This window comes from Porites lutea, chromosome 6, assembly GCF_958299795.1.
Source record: "Porites lutea chromosome 6, jaPorLute2.1, whole genome shotgun sequence".
Classification (NCBI taxonomy): domain Eukaryota; kingdom Metazoa; phylum Cnidaria; class Anthozoa; order Scleractinia; family Poritidae; genus Porites; species Porites lutea.
Genome location: NC_133206.1, coordinates 28,650,257 through 28,670,660, shown reverse-complemented (window position 1 = coordinate 28,670,660; position 20,404 = coordinate 28,650,257). Strand labels below are relative to the sequence as shown.

The 20,404-nt window shown below is 40.5% G+C and overlaps 1 protein-coding gene across 1 annotated transcript; it reads right to left on the bottom strand.

The window, feature by feature from the left end:
- Positions 1-3,098: 3,098 nt before the first annotated feature.
- On the bottom strand, positions 3,099-20,081 carry LOC140942127 (TNF receptor-associated factor 6-like). The gene is made up of 8 exons (XM_073391103.1): positions 19,831-20,081; positions 18,354-18,405; positions 16,992-17,099; positions 11,018-11,179; positions 10,479-10,556; positions 10,090-10,167; positions 5,717-6,063; positions 3,099-3,633 (listed from the first exon to the last, which is right to left on the bottom strand). Exons 1-8 carry the CDS (start codon positions 20,064-20,066, stop codon positions 3,099-3,101), a joined length of 1,596 nt encoding a protein of 531 aa, XP_073247204.1. The 5' UTR covers positions 20,067-20,081.
- Between the last annotated feature and the right edge of the window lie 323 nt (positions 20,082-20,404).

Genomic DNA, 20,404 nt, shown 5'->3' with positions numbered 1-20,404 from the left:
AAGAAGTTCTCGCCTTTTTTCAAGGACCTATGTTTTTTAATTCACTTGACAACGAGATCTTCAACTCTCAATTCCTTTCCTCCATTTAAGAAAATACTGAAGATTAAATCATTAAGTAAATATGAAAACCGACCTTAAATCTTTCCATCTTCGACTTTTCGCCATCTTTTCTTCAATTGATGTAAACAGCTCTAGCCCGTAGTTCGAGGAGGCCTAACCTCTCATAAGTTTCTGTTAGGTCTCCTCGCCACTTCTTTTTATTCCTTATCCTATATTATTTGTAATTCATTTTCTATTATTGTGTGGCAAATAAAATAAAATACAATAAGTAATGGTAACAGGACTGAGTGGAGTCAGTTTCTGGTGGAGTCCAATTCGGTCTGTAATCATACGAGTGATTAACAAAATCGCGAGAGTCCGATTTGTTTAATCACGAGTATGATTACAGACCGAATTGGACGACACGAAGTTCTGTTACCAATTAATCATAACTTTAACAAAATTTGTGATATAATAGGCTATTTTTTAAATCAAAACACAAGAATTCGAAATTTTGTTTTGCTAGCAGTGAAAAAAATAAGCCATTTAAGCGCGCGCGTGATGGCGCGTACTGTCCAATTACTTAGGCATGACGCGTACTGTCCTATTAAACTGTCCAATTAAAGCTGAAATCAGGGCAGTTGAAAGCCAATCAGATTTGACAATTTTGTTATAGTTATGATTAAAATAAAATATTGTTCATATTTTACTTCTTTATGGACACTTCCTCACTGTTCAGTCAATTGTCACTTGAAAATATACGGTACGTATCTTCAAGGAGGGGGGAGGTACAGGAGGGTAAATCTCCCTCCTCCCTACTTTTTCAGCCAATTTCTCCTTCCTCCCTACTTTTTGGGGCAATTTCTCCCTCCTCCCTAAACTTGGATTAAAAATTGGCAGGAGCAACACACAACTCCTGCACTCCTGCACTTAGTCGTAAAGTAAGTTTTCTGACATTCGGAACTTCGCCTCTACACCAACATACTGCATGAAGATTGTGTAACCGTCGCATGTCATGCAAACTAGATTTTTATGGAGAAAAAGCCCTGTGGGGTACTCCAGGGAATTCTTGGTGGGGGTGTGCCGCCAGATCTCCAAATTCTGACCCTATTTCAGACCAAACAATGTTGTTATTTACACTCGTTTTCAGACCTGGCCTCTAAGAAATAGTGTCATCATTACCGTAATGATTTGATTTAGCGCCTTCCTTCCAAGAAGCGCCCCCCTTCGAGTGTGTTTCTGTAAATAAGTGCCCCTAGTCTATTAGGCGCCTCCATTCTCATAAGCGACCCAGTTCTATTAAGCGCCCCTAATCTAATATTACAATATTAGAGTACGAGTATGTACCAGCCGAGGTTTATTTTCCTTTAATTGCTCACAAACGGTAATGTCACAGTACAAAACAAGGATCCTTTCGACGGAATCATCGAATTGGATGTTGAAGAAAGCACAGTGAGAAAGCTTTTATTTACGGTATTTATGTAAGTGACACTGTCAAAGATATCCGCGTAGAAATAAATCGAAATTCCCTCACGTTAACTGATCATGAACATTCACCGTATATTTTTAACCGTTACAGCTTCTGTTATTGTTCCATTTTTAAAGAATACTAAAGTTTTGTTTTGAGCATTCGGTTGTTTCTCAAAAGAGAAATAAGTGCCCTCCCTTAAGGTACCAAAAGTAAATAAGCGCCCCGGGCGCTAAATCGAATCATTACGGTACTTAAATTAGAACAGCAGCAAAAAAGATTTTTTAAAATCCATTTCCAATTTGCATATTTTTCTTTCATTCTTAGACATCTGAAACACAAATGATAAATGCGTTCATACACTCCCGTGGTTCCCTCGAAGACCATACCCGATAGGCAAAGTCTAGACCCGTTTTCAGACCAAAACGCGTCCCCCCCCCCCCCCCCCCCCAACAAAAAAAAAAAATTCGATCCGGGATTTTTTTCGGGTAGTAAAACTTGGCAAGTATTGTTTTGGGTGGCTTGATTTATGTAGGAACAACAACAATCTGAAAATTCCTGATAGTGTTCTGCTCTTGTTCTGCGATTAAAGTTCAACCGGCAAACTTGTTTTCCTTTCTGGAGATTTTTTAAGGCTCAGAACGGTATGGGATTTTTTGGGGGTTAATTTTTGGTCAAGGGATTTTTTGTGGGTTTGGTTGAAAGCCCTAGGGATTTTTTTGGGTTTTGATTTTTAGTCCCATTCAATCATCCCTGTCCCTTGAAATCTGGAGTATCTCCCCTGGGCAAAAACCCTTGCCTCTGGGGCGGCACACATCTATATGGCTTATATATGGGAGTACCCCCCCACCCCCCTGGGGGAAAAGCCCCTATACCTAGCAAGTATTGAACAGAAATGCTCTAACTTATTTCAACAGAAAACGCATTTCAATTTTGTAGTAGCGATTACCTACAGACCCAGGGAACTGCCATGGGAACAAAGATAGCCGTTGGTTTTGCAAACACATTACAAACCCACAGAAACTTTTCAGTACACAAAATTCTACTGGTGTCACCCATCAGGTGTGAAGAAAGGCTTCATTAAAGGAGAAGTGCTCCGGCTTCTAAGGACCTATTCCTCTCAAACCACCTTTGAGAAAAATATCCAAAAAATTTCGAAAATAGCCTGACAGAAAGAGGCTACCCCGCCGCTATTGTGAGAAAGTACCCCTCTGAGGTAAAATTCGCCGACAAGAAAGCAGCTCCTTAAACAGAGAAACAAATCCGCCCATAAAAAAAAAACTACCTTTCATTACACAAAGTCAATACCACCCGGTGTAACCTAGCCTAACGAAAATACTAATGGGGAAATTCCACCTTATACCAAACCAACAATGGCTAATAGAAATCTTTAAGGAGCCTCCGCTCATATCATATCGCAAGGGAAATACACTGAGGAACTATTTGTTTGAGCGAAGCTCTGAAGGTCAGATTACGACCAAGTGCATGGGTCGTGTGTTGACCGTCGCCAATTTTTAAATCTGTTAACCCCTACATTTTCGTCCCGATTTCTCCCTCCTCCTTACTTTTTCAGGCCATTTCTCCCTCCTCCCTATTGTGTACCTCCCCCCTCTTCAAGGTAAAGAATAACCTGGATGCACACGAACATGGTATTGTTTATGACGTGATGCCCGTCACGAATCCGTGCAATGGGAGCGAATTCCGAATAGCCGTGTCCTTGATGGGTACGAGGTGTTGTGGGCCTTTGGAAAGCCGCGTAAGGGTTTACTTCCAACGATCTGCTGATATGGTGACGAGCCTCGGTGTCGTCACACTTATCCAAGATGGCAAACTCAACCTTCCTCAGTTTAAAGGGCCACTCCAAGATAGCATCGTAATCTCCCTGCATCACGTGCATATACAAAGCTACGTGTTCCCCTTGGCCATCGTCTACGCCGTTTAAATTGATCCTCATGCATAATTTGTACCCATACAGGCTGGTGTAGAAAGCAGGGCTGTGTATTGCAGTTATGACTCCATTAATGGCATCTTGCCGACACTGTCGATAGTTTTCAATTCTCCAGATGTAAGAACCGTTACAGACACGCCCTTCGTATTCCAGCAACGTGGCTTCATAGCGGTTGAACCTACGAAGTAGCAGAGCATTTCTAGTGTCAAGGCCAGGTGACAAAACAGATAAGGACGACGACAATAGACCTTATTCACGATACCCGCCATCTTTGCATGCGCCTTAGGATCGATAGGATATTAGCAATGTCACGTGGTTTCTCAGAGAGCAAACAATGAATAAAATTTGCCAATACGAGTAATCGCAATTGATTTTTCTTATTCTATCAAACGAGACTACGATCTAATAGTCAGTCAAAATGTACAGTTCGAGTTTCGACAAGTTTTACTTCATTATTACATGCTGAACGGACATCTACGGTCGCCATTGCTTCCAAATAAAGTTACAATGAACACTTCCACTAATAACTTGCCATTAGCGTCTTCAAGATAAAACGTTCTTCATTTTCTTTTGTCTAGAATAAACAAACTCGACCGTGATTTCTTGTATTGGCACATTTTATCCCTTGTTTGCCCCCCTTGAGAAACCACGTGACATTGCTTTTATTCCATCAGTCCTCCAGCGCGTGCAAAGATGGCGGGTATCGTCAAAAAGGTCTGTTACAAGATAAAGGTCAAAAGAGTCATTGTGTCAAATAGATTCCTCGTGTGTCCACAAAGTGACCCCTGACTTCAGAACTTGACCAAACGAACCTGTAATGATGAATCGTTGTCCGTGTTTTCATTCGATAGCTGCAGTATTCAAATCGCTAAATTAAGAAAACGTCTTGGTTCTTTCACGATCTTGGAAAGGTAGAAGGGTGAGGGAAGTTACCTGTCAACTTGATGCGCACTTAAAAAATCCAAGCGCAGTCACAAGCGCACACAATCAAGAAATCTCAATCCAGAAGGCTCATGTGTCTTTCCATAAACAAATATGTGAAAAAACATATCTATATACATACATATATGATCTATTTCGCTCTCAGTTTAGACATTAGGGCTGCATGATACATAAGTAATACAGCAAAGCCATGTTTCTTCTTATCGAGAAACTTTGAACCGATTGTTAATCAAAGCTTTTAATGCAAACAAGCGAAAAGAACAAAAACATTTCGCGGTAATTAACAATAACGAGAGGCAGTTTTTGAAATAAATGCAAAGATCAACGCAGTTGAGGACGCGGACACCCGGCACGACCATGTATTATTATCTATTCTCTCGAAGAAGAAAACCATCGCTCGAATGTCATTAAAGTTTGGGTGTTCCGGGCCTGTTCCTGGTTTTACAGACACCTCTCAAAAGTTCGGTTTTTAATAGCGCTTAACCAGCCTGCTGAGAGATCATAGCAGTTGACTGACGAAAAAAGATAGCTGTAATACGATCTGTAGGTAAGGCGAATCGTAAAACTGATGCAAAATGTTATGTAGAAAGTTTCAAAGGTTCCAAGCGCTATTTGATGTGAAACATTATTGCCACTTGTCTATTTGCCTAGATTTGTGCGTGTAAGGTAATAACTTCATGTAATTACGTTAATTAGTTCAGCTAACAGTTTGAGCTTATTTTCTTGATTTTTCCCGTAGACGACCACCTCCCGTAAGTGACCACTTTGTCCTGCATCAAGGGTGGAGGCTTACGAGAGAGTTGACGGTATTCATCGTTTCAGACATTTTTTGGTTAACAAGATACTGCACTACACAGATTACTCAGCACAACGCCTGGTTTGAATAAACACAAGGAAGTGTTATTTTAAGTATTTTGCGCTGTTACAGATTGCTACCATGCTGGCGTATGAACACATCAACTGAAAGAACATCCTGAAAGAATGTAGATTATTTGTCTTACTGTTTGCGTGAATGAAGCGCTCTTGTATGATGCTCTATTAACTGATCAAACTGGGATTTGGAAATACTGGTTCTCGAAGAGGAGAACCAACCGGACAACTTGTGTAAAGAACTTTTAGACTCGAATAAGAATCAACAGCAAACCGCGCCGAGTGACAGGTGGAGATGGACCCAAATAGAAACCAACTTTGATCCCTAGGCTATCAAGAAGGACACATTCTAGCACTTGTTACGTTATATTACACCGCTGACAAACAAAGTTTGCAAACGCTGAACCAGAGCACGAGTTACTGCGATCTGTAAGTTATGCGACACTTACCGCATTGTGAGTTCTTGTATTGGTCTTTCCTGTCTCATACGAACTTCTTCCAGCCGACGCTCCAAATGATGTACATTGTTGTCAATATTGTTGACCCTATGTCTCAGTTCATCTATCTGACCCTGGTGATTCTGTGTCTGTGTCGACAATTCACTCAAATGGACTTCTTGGGCAGCCTGTTCCTGAGGGCGCGCTCCCAAATCACCTCGAGTGCGTCTTGGAGCAGTTCGTTGAGTCTGTCGTTCTGTTTCAATGGACGTAGATAAAGCAACAAGTTTCTTTGACATATCAGTCAAGTGACCGGTCAGCTGCTCAATAATGTGTTTATTGACATTGGCTCGCAAACCCTATCATAAGTACGAAACAAGAAGGTTTGGATTAAAATTCTCAAACTCATATTGATATTTCAAAAGCCAGAGAAAAAAGTAAGTCGTGCACTGTCACAGATATCTAATGAAACAAGTCTCGTTTATGCACCGTCAATTTCTCGCCTTCGAAATTATTCTATTGTAAAAAGATATAGCAAACCCTGAAAACGGTGTTTCATCACAACATTAAACATCTCAAAGTTCTTCAAAAACTACTCCGCTACGGATTGTTACTGAACGCTAGGCTTTTAGGACAGCTATCCCACAGTACAATATAGTAATCAAAACTTGGCTGGACTAATGAATTGAATCGATCCTCGGAGACCCAGGGGCAGATAGTGCGGGGCGAGGCAAAGTCTATAACGGGCGGAAAAAAATGGCGGGAAGAAAAGTAAAGAACGGGTAGAAGAGCCCCTAGGGACAATGTTCTACCAGACCAGTTCGAAAAGGCCGCGTTCGTTCTGGCTTCTGATTGGTGCCAGAAAACGTTTGTGTTTTTCTGCCTAATCAGAAGGCAGCAGGGCTATGAGTCGTTTCGTGTGTCTTTACACGGAATGATACATGAAGCTCAGTTGCTCGCCATGTTTCTCTGGACCGGTCGCCGAGGCTTTGCTCGAGATGAAAAGTTTCAATCTCGCGCGCTCGTCAATGTTTTCGAAAAGAAAAATAACACAACGCCTGTGTACAGGCTAAAAATGTAAGGGATATCCTTCGGACTTTACGCGAGAGTCTCAACGGCAAACACGCTGGACCTTTCGAAGGTATCGTTACCGTAGCCTATTTGAAAGTTTGCGAAAATATTCACCGATGTGTTTATCGCTGAAAATATTCCATGGAGTGAAACTTGCATTGAAAAAAATGCTATTCGTTGCATTTTAAACTTTTTCTCAGGAATAAATGAGCTGAAACCGAGAAAATACACGTAAAAAACAGCTGAGGTTGATCTGCTTTGTGGAAGCCCAGAATCATTTGTTGCGATGAAAAGATCGAGAGGGGAACGTTTTCAAACAATTTTTGCAGACAACATGTCGCTGCAGTGGTTTGTTATGAATTGTACACTGACAATACAGGGTTTGCACAGTCTTGAAAAGTCTTTGAATTTTAGGGGAGTCCTTGAATTCCATTTTTCCTTGAAAGTCCTTAAATTTCTGTGCAAATCCTTGAAAAGTCGTTGAAATTTCTTCAACTTTGAATGAAGGGGCCTGGAAACTGTTTTCAAAGCTTTTTGGTTGTCCAAGACAGAGTATAAATCATAGCCCAGAGAAGTTATAGGTGATTTACATAAAGTGTTTTGAGTTTTATGCAAGAATTAAGTATTAATTTAAGACAAGTGCACCGAAAAATATAGAGAAACTGGTGGAGCAAACAGTTCAAGCCTTGAAGTCCTTTTAGCTTGGAGTGGTAATTTGCATTTATGCACAAATCTGTGATTTACATTCCTGGTAGGTAGTGCTTGAAAATCTGATGTGGTCCTTGAAAAGTCTTTTAAAATGACAGAAATTTTTTGTATGAGCCCTGATTCTGTAGTGCTACTGGTAGCTCAGTTCGCATCCACTGAAATGTGTATTATTATTATTAGTTTAATCCTTGTTCCTTTTTTACGTTGTACCACAGTATGTACATGTATCTCCACCCAGGAAACAGTGTAAAAATATGAGATGAAATAAAATGATTGACTGACAAGACGTTTTCATCCACTATTTGCTGAAGACACAATGCATGGGAATGGAATGCAGAGAAGCTGCTGGATAAGTAAAAGTCCTAGATGACATTTATTCCTTCCTATGCGTGTCACAGAGCCAAGATGTGTCTCAAATATTATCTGAACTAAGTCGGCCCTACGTAGATCATCAATCCTGGCACAGACCTACATTTAAATAAATTAATTAATAATGATTTAGAGGTAGCACATCCACTGCGATTAGTGGTTCTTGATCTACTTGATTCCTGGTTGAATTGGAATTTGGAAAGGTTGGTTTTTAAGGAGAGGGGAACTGACCGGAGTACCCAGAGAAAAAATTCTCGGAGCAAGGGAGAGAATCAACAAGAACCTCAACACCGGCATAAGGCGTAGGTACAGGGATCTGTACCTGTGTCAAAATGGTGGGAGGCGAGTGCTCTCACCACCGCACCACCCTTGCCCCCCCCCCCCCCCCCCCCCCTCCTTGAATCCAAAATACATCAGTGAATCGGTGAATATTTTCGCAAACTTTCAAATAGGCTACTGTTATAATACCTGCGAAAGGTCCAGCGTCTTTGCCGGTGAGATTCTCGCGTAAATACCGAAAGATATTCCTTACATTTTGTGCCAAGATTGGAACTTTTCATCTCGAGCAAAGCCTCGGCGACCGGCCCAGAGAAACATGGCGAGCAACTGAGCTGCATATATCATTCCGTGTAAGGACACACGAAACGACTCATAGGCTTGTTGCCTTCTGACTGGGCAGGGAAACACAAAAGTTTTCGGCACCAATCAGAAGCCAGAACGGACGCGGCATTTTGGAACTGGTCTGGTAAGACATTTTCCCCAGGGGCTCTTCTACCCGTTCTTTACTTTTCTTCTCGCCATTTTTTTCCGCCCGTTTAGACTTTCCCTCGCCCCCTCTATCTGCTCCTAGCTCTCCAGGGATGAGTTAAATCTCGAGAGGAACAAAATGGCCTAAAACGCGAAGAACTAGAATTTGCAAGTTTCATGACTCGCCTACATGTGCTTAACAGTTAGTTCACATGGGCGTAGCCAGCTTATGGACCTGTAGGCCTGGGCCTACAAATGTTTTGTTTGATCACTCTACCGCTTGCAATAGATTGTGCTAAAAGGCTTAAGAGGTCAAAGTGTTGGTGAGGTCAGTGCGTACCAGTCATGCGTGCAATTTTCAGGATATGTGGTAATGAAAGTCAGCCAAGCCTACAACTAGTCGAAAAGCTGGCTACGCCCCGGGTTCACATCATCAACGTCACTGTCATTTTTTTCTGCTTAGTGTCCTTCTCGATTTTTAAATTAAAGCATCAATTCTTGTTCTCTTGTCTTTTCAGTTTTCAGTACAGGAGTATACCTCAGGTAAGAGGGATCCCAGTGTAATCTTTTGTTTCAGATTAAGGGGAAGGCAGGAAGAAAGAACAAAGAGAGGAGGGGAACGGGACTTTTGAGGTAAAATAGCTTTTCTACTTGTCTCCCCTTGTTCTTGTCATCACTCAATTTTTTTCACATTAAACAAAGGGGAATTTTCTTTGTTTTTATGTTTTGTTCCGCGGAAATCAATATTGAACATTATCACTATCATTAGTACATGTGGCTAAATGTAGTTTAGGCAAAGTTAAATTGCAAGCCGATGCGGTAAGCGGTCTCCTCCTCAAGTGTACGTAATCTGTGGGGTGACCACAGGGGCCTTTTTCTTATCTTGTGACTTACGTTGCATCTCACGCTGGCATTTTTGAGCTGATCTTTGCGGATCTGTTGGTAAGCGAATCGTTGCGGATTCTGGCTCCCAGCCCGTCCCTCCCCTTCTGTGCATTGGTAAGTATTAGGTCGGGTGAGTATTTTCCACTGAATTCTTTCAGTGTGACGGTACCAGTTGGCGGCTGCATGCAGGGGTTGTTCCCGCTCGCAGGGTTGCCATGGATACCTCCTTGCTATGCCTGAGACGTTCAGGCTTCCGTCCAACCTTTAAGGCACCAGTTCCCAAGCTCATCTATTGGCGATGAGTACAACATCGTTATGATTACTTGAAATAATAACAATAGCATACATGTAGATTCTCCATTCATCCCTTTCACTCCTAATCAAGTTATGGCAGGATAATTTGTCGGTTATTGTTATACCTTTCTGAGTCTGCGGACAGAATTCTATTGTGTTACCACGCTGGCAGACCTTTTGTACGGTGCTATGTATTTCCCTGGATTTTACAAAAAGGAATTTGAATGTTTTGGTCACTGTGGGGTCTATTAGCAGTGAAAGGCTTAACAATAACCACAGTATTTTTTCTTGATCATAAACAGTTGTCATACCTTGAACGTGCATCCAACAATGTGAAAAGGGCATTTTATTTCTGTGTTAGGACACTCATTCTCCAAATGTTCCTCGATCTGGAAAATAAAGGAACTACTAGCGCCTGTAGAACAACAGAAGCCCTGCAAAACGACACTGCAATTTGGCTTCCCTTTGACTGCTCTGATCTATGATCTGCAGAAACTTATAATCCTGGACAAAAGTAATTGGGACAGCAATGCAGTATTGATAATTTTCTGTAATTTCTGGGTGCCTACATAAAACAGTGCATCCTTTTCGAAATTTTCTTGCAGTTCTCCCTCCCCGCAACCTACACAATGCTGAAACTCGGGAGCATTTCAAGAAACTCCTGATGACAGAAAACACTGAGAAAAGCAAAGCAATTTACCATGTCTCTCGGTATGTTTTCTTGTCCACATTTTTCACAGGTCTGTGGATATTTGCGGCAGCTGACTTCAAAATGTTTCTGAAGAAAGTAAAACAAAATAATAGTAGAAGCCACTACTAAAATAACGATGCACACATACAAAGTCCTGTTTTAATGTTCAAGAGATCATTTTTGACCAGAATTTTTTGGCTTGTCAAATCATATCAGTCTAGGCCTTTGAAATTGTTGTGCAGTACATTGTGCTACTAGAACATGACCAATTTTTTTCCAACTTTATCAACTTTTCTTTCAGGTCATTTGAGTGCACTGATAAAACAAACAAAAATGTCAATCACATTTTAAAACTCTGGCTTCATAGTTACGTACATGTATTTAACTACAGTATACACTGAGTATAGTACAACCATATAAAAATAACTTTTCTAATTAAACACTCTATTTCGTGTGAAAAGGACATTTCTCTTGATAGAAATATGATGGCGATTTTTGAGCCTGGTGAATACTTATTGTAACCGTGGAGAAAAAAAAAAATGACAAACCTCCAGTCCATTCCACTTCACTTGCTCCTGACAGTATCTACATGGTTCGGTCCTGTTAGGACACTCTTCTTCTAAATGCTTTTTAAGGTCTTTCCTTTTGAGATTCCTTCCACACTCATTTGGGCAATCCAACTCAACAAAGTCGCACTCATTTAAGTGGTCCTAGACAAGAAAAAAGAAAATGCCTGATGCACAAGCATTCAAATAATCAATGACTGGAAGAGGAAATTAGTTACAACTGTGCAAGATGCATGACAGAGAACAAGACTGGAAACTACAGTGTGAAAATATGGCATCTCTACGACATCAGAAACTGGCATTGCCCCAAGTCAACTGCGTGAGTGCCAGAGGCACGAGGGACGCTTGCAAAGCGAGCAAAAGCGAATCCCGTATATGACTGACCACCTAACCAGCAGAAACGGGCCTTGAGAAAGTCTAACACTGGCGATGAAACTACATGTAACGCCCCATTCACACCATCTAATCGTGTGTAATTAAACTAGGTTTTAAAAAATGATGGAAAACTAGAACGCAGGCTTTCACATATAAATTCAAATGAACTTTAACATGTTACAAATTATTGCACTACATTTTCCATCAATAAAAGTACAGTAAGCAGCCTTTTTTAAAGAAAACAAATTAAAACTATGTTTAACTAAACAACTTTTAAACATGTTTAAGCTGTGGTGTGAATGGAGCTTGAGAATCTTGAGAGTTGTCCATCCACTTTAGTCAGTCAAAGAAAATGACTGAATATTATGGCGTCTGTTGCGGACAAAAACATACCAATGGCAAAAACATGTCAAAAATAACAAGTAGGCAGAAAATTTTAAATGCATTGATTGCGGTAAAAATGGCCACGATTTGCTAAATAAAAATGAAAAAATACTCTGCAGATGCCATGACAAAAAAACATGAGTCAAATTTTTGAAATTGATTCGACAAAAAAAATGTGGGTCAAAATGTGGAGTTGAAAAAAAATCAAAAACGAGAAAAAGCTGACCAGTTATCTTGTCTTATCTGTTGAGAACAGCACAAGGGTACCTGAGACAATGTGGCCTTGTTGTTTACAGAATTCACATTCTTCACACCTCTTGAGGGTGACTCCAGTCACTTTTACTCTGAAGAAAGCTCGGGGATCGGATTTTTAGCAATGGTTTCCGTCTCCAGGTACATCGAGAGGTTTGCAGCAGCAAAAAATTAGTGTTTTTTTTTATCTTGATGTGCAGGTCTCAAAAAATTGTGAGCACAGAGTTGAAAGCATCCTTTTGTCCAACTGATCATCAGGTGCCTAAACAGGAATTCTTAACTATCATATGACACTGAACTATTAGCTGCCTTTCTGAGTCTTCTATATTATGTCTCGCAATTAAAAAGAGCCAGAAGAAAAAAATCACAATTGAACCATTTCAGAAAGCCAAAAACTGACAAGATAACTGATCAGCATTCTTGCATTCTAGTCTTTCTGTCACCTACCAATTGGGGGCCTACAATTTTTCGTCAAGTGACACCTATCCTTTGTCAGGTCATCTTATTTTGTGAAGGTGACTAATTATAATTAGGGCCTGTTTACATGGGGGTGGGGTCCCCAGATAGGTGAGGTAACATGTGATGGGTCACCCCACCTATCATGTAAAAGTGATCAAATTAAAATGAGAGATTATATGGAAACGCGGGTTACCTCACCTACCTGGGGTCCCCCACCTCCATGTAAGTAGGCCCTAAATCCTTTAATTGAGGTTTTTGGTTCCACAGAAACTTTTGCATGTCTCAGGTGCGAGAAGGGTTTCAAAAACGAAAAATCAAATCAAAGTCTATTTTTTGTTGTGGTGCGAACAAGGCCTTACTCCGCAAAGGAATGCATAGAAGAGTGGCAGGTACAACTAGGAAGATATCCCATATACATGTAGAGGTGTCCATTAAGAGAGTCGACTATCCATAGTTCTTCTTGTCTCCATAACCTTCACAACATCAAGACAATCATCATTTTCATTTTTTCTAATTCACAATTCCCCACTCTCATGACACTGCAATTTATAGAGAACAAAATGTTAAGATACACCAAGTGCTTATATCACTTTTGGGGTAAGAACAAGTTTTGCTTGCATCAAGTACAAACCACTAGTCAGACCACAGAAAACATTTCCTAATCACAATTGTACTGGACCAATAGAACCCTCAGAGAACTTTTATGAGAATGCCAGTTGAGCTTACTGGCTTATAGCCAGAAAGCTATAAGCCGACATCAGCGTAAGAATGAATGATGGTAAGGTCATTTCCTCCTCCCAGGGACTATTTTTAGTTATAATAATGTTAACATGCCACGGTTAAGTTGTCGTTAACATTTCAAGTTGCCAGATATATGCGATTTGTAGGATGGGAATTGCACAGCTAGGAAGTACTTTCGGATCTATTTCCTTTTGTTTCCCATGAAAGTAGCCAAGGCTCACTCACATAGTAGCCAGGAAAAATCCCCGGCCCCCGGGTCTTAGTGACAACCCTGCATGCTAAGCTTGTCACCAACATCCAAGTGTGCGGCTCCAGAAAATATCCACATCCACAGAAATATTCAAATAATAATGGGCTTTTGTTAAAATTTGTTTGTGAGTACATGTCATTACAAAGAAGACAATAGTGATGATGCTCCTTATTAAAATGTACTTAACAGCATAAGAGTTACATTCTATTCGTAAATGTCACAAAAATAAGAGGGTATGTTCTGATATTTCATCATTCAGTGATCAAGCTTTCCTAAAATTAAGTCAAAACCTTAAATACTCTAGAACAATCCTTCCCTGGCATTTTTCACTTCGTGGAGCTTCTCAATCTGAAAAGTGCAACAGAAGGACTGGCAAACAAAATTGATATAACAATACATTTAGTCATGTGAGATCAGTATTGACTAAAATGTGTATACGTGGAAAATGGTGCAAAGGCACTTGTAACCATTCTAGACCTAAGCCCTGCATCACGGTGTATGACATTTGCAGACTGCAGACTGCAGACTGCAGATTTTAAATTACAGTGAAACTCACAAAACCATGAACACCACAAATATTTAAGGAATTTTATTGTGCTCAGAGGAAACAGCTAATAAGGCATGAGAAAACTAGACAGCAAACACCAACGGTAATTAGTTTGTTGTTTTGAGGTATACTTGCGTGTCCCGAACTTTATTGTGATTGGTCACTACACAATAAATATTCCTAAAATTTTTCAGGTGTTCACACTCATAAACGTGACATCATCAGAAATATTACTTTGTTTCCAGGGTTCTTAAAAAGTAATACGGTAGCCTGGGAACAAGGTTGATATTTACAGCGCAAAATTACATTGGCCTCGTTTCCAAGATGCTGTTGACTGTTCTTTACTGACTTGTAGCACCAATGACGTTGACTTCACATTTCAGAAAGATTCTTTGATTACATTGTTATCTGATAACAACAAGCAGCCACACCCACTAATACCAGTCTAAACAGTAGTCTTCTGTGAAGAAAGTTTTGACATGTGAGCACGTCATGTTTGCTAAAGTTACGTCAAAAATAGCTACAGCTACAAGACAGATCAAGGATGTTTGACATCTTCTGAATAATGTAAATATTTCATCCTGGCAGTATTTAGAAATATGCCAAACAATATATTAAACTCATCGCTAACAATGAGCTTGAGAGCAGGTGCCTTAAAGGTTAGTGGGGGACCAAAGGCAATAAGCAGAGAGGAGGTATCCATGGCAACCCAGGAAGTGGGAACCACCCAAAGGAACCCATCTCCAGGTGCTTGGAGAACAGAGGGACCCATCGACAGGGTGACTTGGTACCTCAAATTACCCATAAAACAAATCCCCAAGCACCAAACAACTCCCCCAGCTACGCAAGTTATGAAAGCACTAACCTAGCAGATCCACGAGCTTAAATAGGCAAAAAGGTCCTGAACAAGGGGTTCTGCATGGAACGTGGAACGTGCTGAAGCTAGTTTTTGTGAGAGTACAGCTAACGATTCAGCCGGTGTCCTTGTATAATACAGAAAGGTGTTGCTGGACCAACGGCCTAATGATCTGAAATCCCATTGGGTGCAGCGACAGTGGCAGCTCCGATACGAAAGCTATGGGAGGAGAAATTAGTAGCTAGATAAATTAGGCACTGTGAACTCCAACGTGCTCAGGAAGCCGAAGTACCCCAGAGAACAAGCTGCCCACAATAGCTGATGATCTGGAAGGCTGAGATCCAAACACTGCCAAATAACTAGCATCAACTCATCCATTATAAGCAGCCGCGTGGAGGGAAGAGGATCCTGGCAGCACTTGATGCCATGAACAACCCTCTGCAGCCAGAGACGATCTACAAGCGGATCCAGGAAACCCTGGTCAGTGTGGAGAGCTCTAATGCCTGATGAAAAAATCCTTAATTGACGTATGCTGGAGAGCCCTGGCCAGAAACCTAACAAACAGACAAAGACAGTGTCCATTCCTCCGTTTGGCATGATGGGTCCAGTTTCGCTTGGGCAGACACATAAGAATGCTAAATTGAGGGAGCCAGGCCATGAGTAAGAAAGGAGTAGCACTGCTGTTCTAAATCAAGGATGTCAAGTCTGCCAGCAGGTTGGGAGGGATCGGAGTTGGATAAGGAGCCAATTGGAGCCAGCCACCTGAATTCCTGGGTAAGGAGAGGAAGTCGAACGGGCCTGCCACCCTCCCCCGTGACACATCAATGGCCAGGTACTCATCGACAACCAATGCATGCTGATCAGCCGACCGTTTTAGCTGGTTTGAATGGGTAGGTTGGGCAAAAACCTAATTTGAACCCATGACAAATCTCGACAAGGGCAGAGTGAAAAGCTAGCACATTCAAGGAAAACAATTTTCCATGAAAGAACACGCGAGCCAAAAAGGCACACAATCAAATCAAACAACAAGTTTAACTAGACATAAGCCAGTGTGAATAAGAAAATATCAATACAACAACAACACTCTTCCGCCTTCAAGGCGACTGAGACATAGCCAAAGCAGAGAGTTCAAGATCGCCTGGACTTGCTGAGGAACGTGGGGGAGAGGCAGGGGGGTGCTTAGACTCAGTGTTCAGCTTACTTAACAAGTCCCCAGGATAATCTCCAACACGGTGTTGGCCAATTACGCTCGAGCACTCATGTGCAAAACGGCAAGAGGCGAAAGGGGCAACACACTGGCCATGGTTCCAAGATAAGCAAATGATGTTGGACAATGTAGCTCCACAAGACTCGCTCGAGTCGTGGACAGTGTCACAGCCACACACCGAGGCTCTACTCAGGCATGGAAATTGAACAACTGGACATTAAGAGCTGACCAGTCTGTCAAATAATCTAACACAAACAGACAGGGGGGAGGGTGGTGCTGGGCCCTCACAAACACAACAAACTAATGGAAATGAGTTTTGAATTTCCTGCAGTCCTAACAACCAAACTGATAATGGCTTTTTAACAGGCCAACAATGGCATGTGCTCAAATCCTGCTACACAAGTAGGGGCCCAGAACAAGGAGTTTGGTACTGTTCTGTAGACAGACTTAACCAGAGTTTTGTTTCATTTGTGTTGCAGGCTAATTGCTGTTACATAAGTGTGTTCGTGATATCGGCAGATATTATTCTGCTCTTTCAACATGAGAAGAACAGCCAACAGACAGCTTCTTTGGGAATGATGCCCATGTAGTTTGCACGGAAATATCAACCTTACTTCTAGGCTATACCTTTTCACTTTGTTAGAAGATGGGGAATGAGATAATGTTGTTGATGACATCACCTTTGTCACAATATTTTTGGTTTTAGCCAATCTACAGTCTGCCACACTTGTCAAAATTTCAGAGTCAGGTTGGAGGGCTTATCAGTTCCCTATAAAAATGGAAAAACCAGGGAGGTCCGCGGGAGTGAAATTTCCTCTGTGGTGGGGGTATGGATATTTCCTGGAACCACACATTTTGTACTTAGTACCTGTATAACTACAGTACCTGTAACTTGCTAAGGGGCCCTTTCCAAGGGCAACCATGTTGTTTCTTTAGTCGGCAAAAAACATCATGAGACAGCATTTCCCTCTTGGCAAAGTTATCTGGATAAAGCTACAATTCAAAAGTAAATAATTTTAATTACATACATTCATTTAGAACATAGCATTACATGCATGTATACATTCATTAAGAACAAAAAGGAAGGCATTTTGGAGGAAAATAATCTATTTTAAATAAAATCAATTCACCATTTTCACCAAGACCATAAGGCACCTTGTTTACTCCCCACAATTTTGCATAACCATTGTTTCCAATTTCTTTTGGGTAGTAGACTTGTCCCAAGAGAAATAGAAGTCAGTGGTTATGCAATTTTTTTTCTTTCATTTTTTTTTGAGGCGGGGGGGGGGTTAAAAAAAAGGTGTATTATGGTCTTAGTGAAAATAGTGAATTACAGAAGATTATTATTTACAGTGTGGGGAAAAACATTATTTTTATTTTACTGCAATAATTCAAACAAACTCTTCAAGTAAGCTTAAGGTGGCTCCGTAATTAATACTAGAGCATTTTGCTGTAACAAATTTTTCATCATAACTTTTTCGATTTTAACGCGATGGCTGCGAAACTTTGCAAAGAACAACAGATATCATTCGGCAATAATACGAAATATTTCGATTTCATTGATGGTAAATATTTCTTGAGAAATTAGCGCTTAAAAGGACCCTACTGTTCAAAGAAAATCGCGTCTAGTAAAAAATTTTGCTGATATTTTTTTACTGAAATTTCTGGTATCGGCTTTAATTGATAAAATAAATGTGCCAGAGGAATTTCAGAAAAATCGTTGGAGCAGAAGTCCGTAACTAAAAGTCGCTCAAAATTCAGCTGTGAAATTGTTTTGGAATTTCAAAAATAAATTACTATCAGGAAGAAGGAGCCACCAGTTTGAATTTTCGGGACAAGTAAATTAAACGTTTCCTAATTCTTAAAACAAAGTCGATTGCTTATCGTGCTATTCTTTAAAAGGTATTTTTTGGTTTTACATTTTTTGTGACTTTCTGATCAACTTACTGATCAACATTTTTTTTATGTCAAAAATACATCATGATGATTTTTGACTGCAAGTAAGATTTTTCTTTTTAAAACTATGTTCTTCACAGTCACATTACATGTAACAATCCAGCACCCAGTGAGTGCAGTTTCTTCTAGGTTCACAGCTACACTCTGTACAAAAATGCCCCAAATACACTGTAGCTCACAGGTAAGGTAAACTTGGGCATGTTCATTCAACGTGTTTTCAAACATATCCCTATATTATAGCAAAGCTCTTTAATATGTTATGTTTAAAAGCTTGCTGTTGTAAATAATTACCTGCGACTCATTTAAACGTTCATTATCCACAGGGCACTTGGGACCAGCATCTCTAAAAAGTGGACGGAAATGACAGCTTTTTAGGGGTTTTAATAACATTAATTAGAAGCTTAAGTGTCATGGCTAAATGGAAGCAATTTTGATGCATCCGCCAATTCCAGCTGTGCCTAATCACCCCCTCCCCAGGCATAAGCACTTTTTTTTTGCCTTGGATGGCAAATTCCTGGGGGCAGGGACATTTGAGCTGCCAAATGCCCAGCGGTGGGGACGAAAAAGGGTGAGCAGGGTAAACACTGCAGCAGTTGTCACTGTTTGCACACTCGAGTAGTGCCATTTTAAGCATTTTCATTTATACTGATTTTTTTGTTTCAGTTAAGGTCAGCCGTTTGTTATAGCACTATTCTAATAAAAAAATTAAGACTTCATGGGTAATGACACCACTTCATGATTCTTATCTTGTAGTTATTTATCTTGTTTTAAATAGTAATGTTTGTTAGTAAAAATTGACATTGAAATCAACAGTGTGCTATAAGGTTATCTGTTCTGAATACTTAAATAATATGAAAGAAGTTCTTCAAATAATAATAGATACGTATCACAGTACTATTAGAATCATCAACACTACATTTTATTCAACTAGAATTCCAGATCAACAGAAATCCAATTCAATAACCAACAAAATACATTGATTCGTGTCCAAAGCTCCCAATTTTGCCACAGCTGTATGTAAGTTCTGGCTTGATAAGCAAAGAAAAAATGAATGCATAAAATTGAGAGAACAGCCCTTTAAAGACCTCTACAATTATTCTTGTCTTTGACAGATGAGCCAATCTGCCAATCTACTTGTGTTTGAAGTAAAATCGTCCATGTTTACTAGTTATGTTGGATAGGAAACCACGTGCGGGCCAAAGGCTCGTAGGTGGTCCCAGGGTAAAAGTAAAAAGTTAGCCTGCGAAAACATCCGTTTCTCCTCGCTCTTCGTCATTGGGGACGTTTCGCATGGAGGAACGTCTGCAACTCAGTAACAGAAATTTGATACTGATGACGCAAATCAATGTTTACATAATAAATCTGGTAGTCATGGGGTTCCAAATATAAATTTGTCCAATTTTCCGTGTCAACTGGCTGCATTTTGTTAAATATTCCATTATTTCTTGTTGATTAATATGGAACCCTGGCATTTGCCAATTAATTGGAGCATCCAGATTGCACTAGATTACATCTCAGAGTACTTGAATTGTCAGAATTTTCCAGGAGGGCATGTCCCCTGACCCCCCTCGCATGTTATGATATTTTATCTCCCCACAATAAGCTCCACCAAGGTTTACAAACAAAAAATGCCTAGGAATGCCCCTGACGTTTGATGACCTTTGTCATAAAGTAGCAACAAATCTCTAAATTCGGGAAGTTAAACATTTTCTGGGACGTTTTGGCAGCTAAAGAGTTGCATCCCCAGCTCTATAAGCACCACGCTTACCTTATAGAACGCAGAATACAGCCTCTGCAGAATCTGTGTCCGCAGCTCGTTTGCACCGGTTCTCTCAGGCCAAGAAGACAAATTGGACATTCGTATTTACTTTCAAGTGGCGGATCGAAGTATTCATCATATCCTTCAGATCTCTGTTCATAACAATTTGCCAAGAGTTCTCTCGTAAATAAACTCACAGGACTTTCAAAGGTGGACTGTTCTTCGCGACGAAAAGAACGAGTCATCTTTTATACGAAGCACTGATTTCTCTTCAAAAATGCACAACGACAAACAGTTGAAAGGACTGCTTTTGTAGTAAAGAAACTTCCCCTATCCCATAATGCAAACACGAATGGATTGTTGGCCGCCAAACTGGGACAGCGGCAGCGTCCCCATACATGAAGTACCTACCCCCTACCTCATATTAGCCGACATATAAACCAAAAAAGTAGAGTCCAGGTAGAGTCTGGTTTTTGTGCCGTTTGGTGCCGTTTAAGTCTGAAAACGGGTATAAACTTTTAAACTTAGCCCATATTGGTCTGGAATCGGGTATGGTTTTCAAGGAAACTACAGTACCGTATGA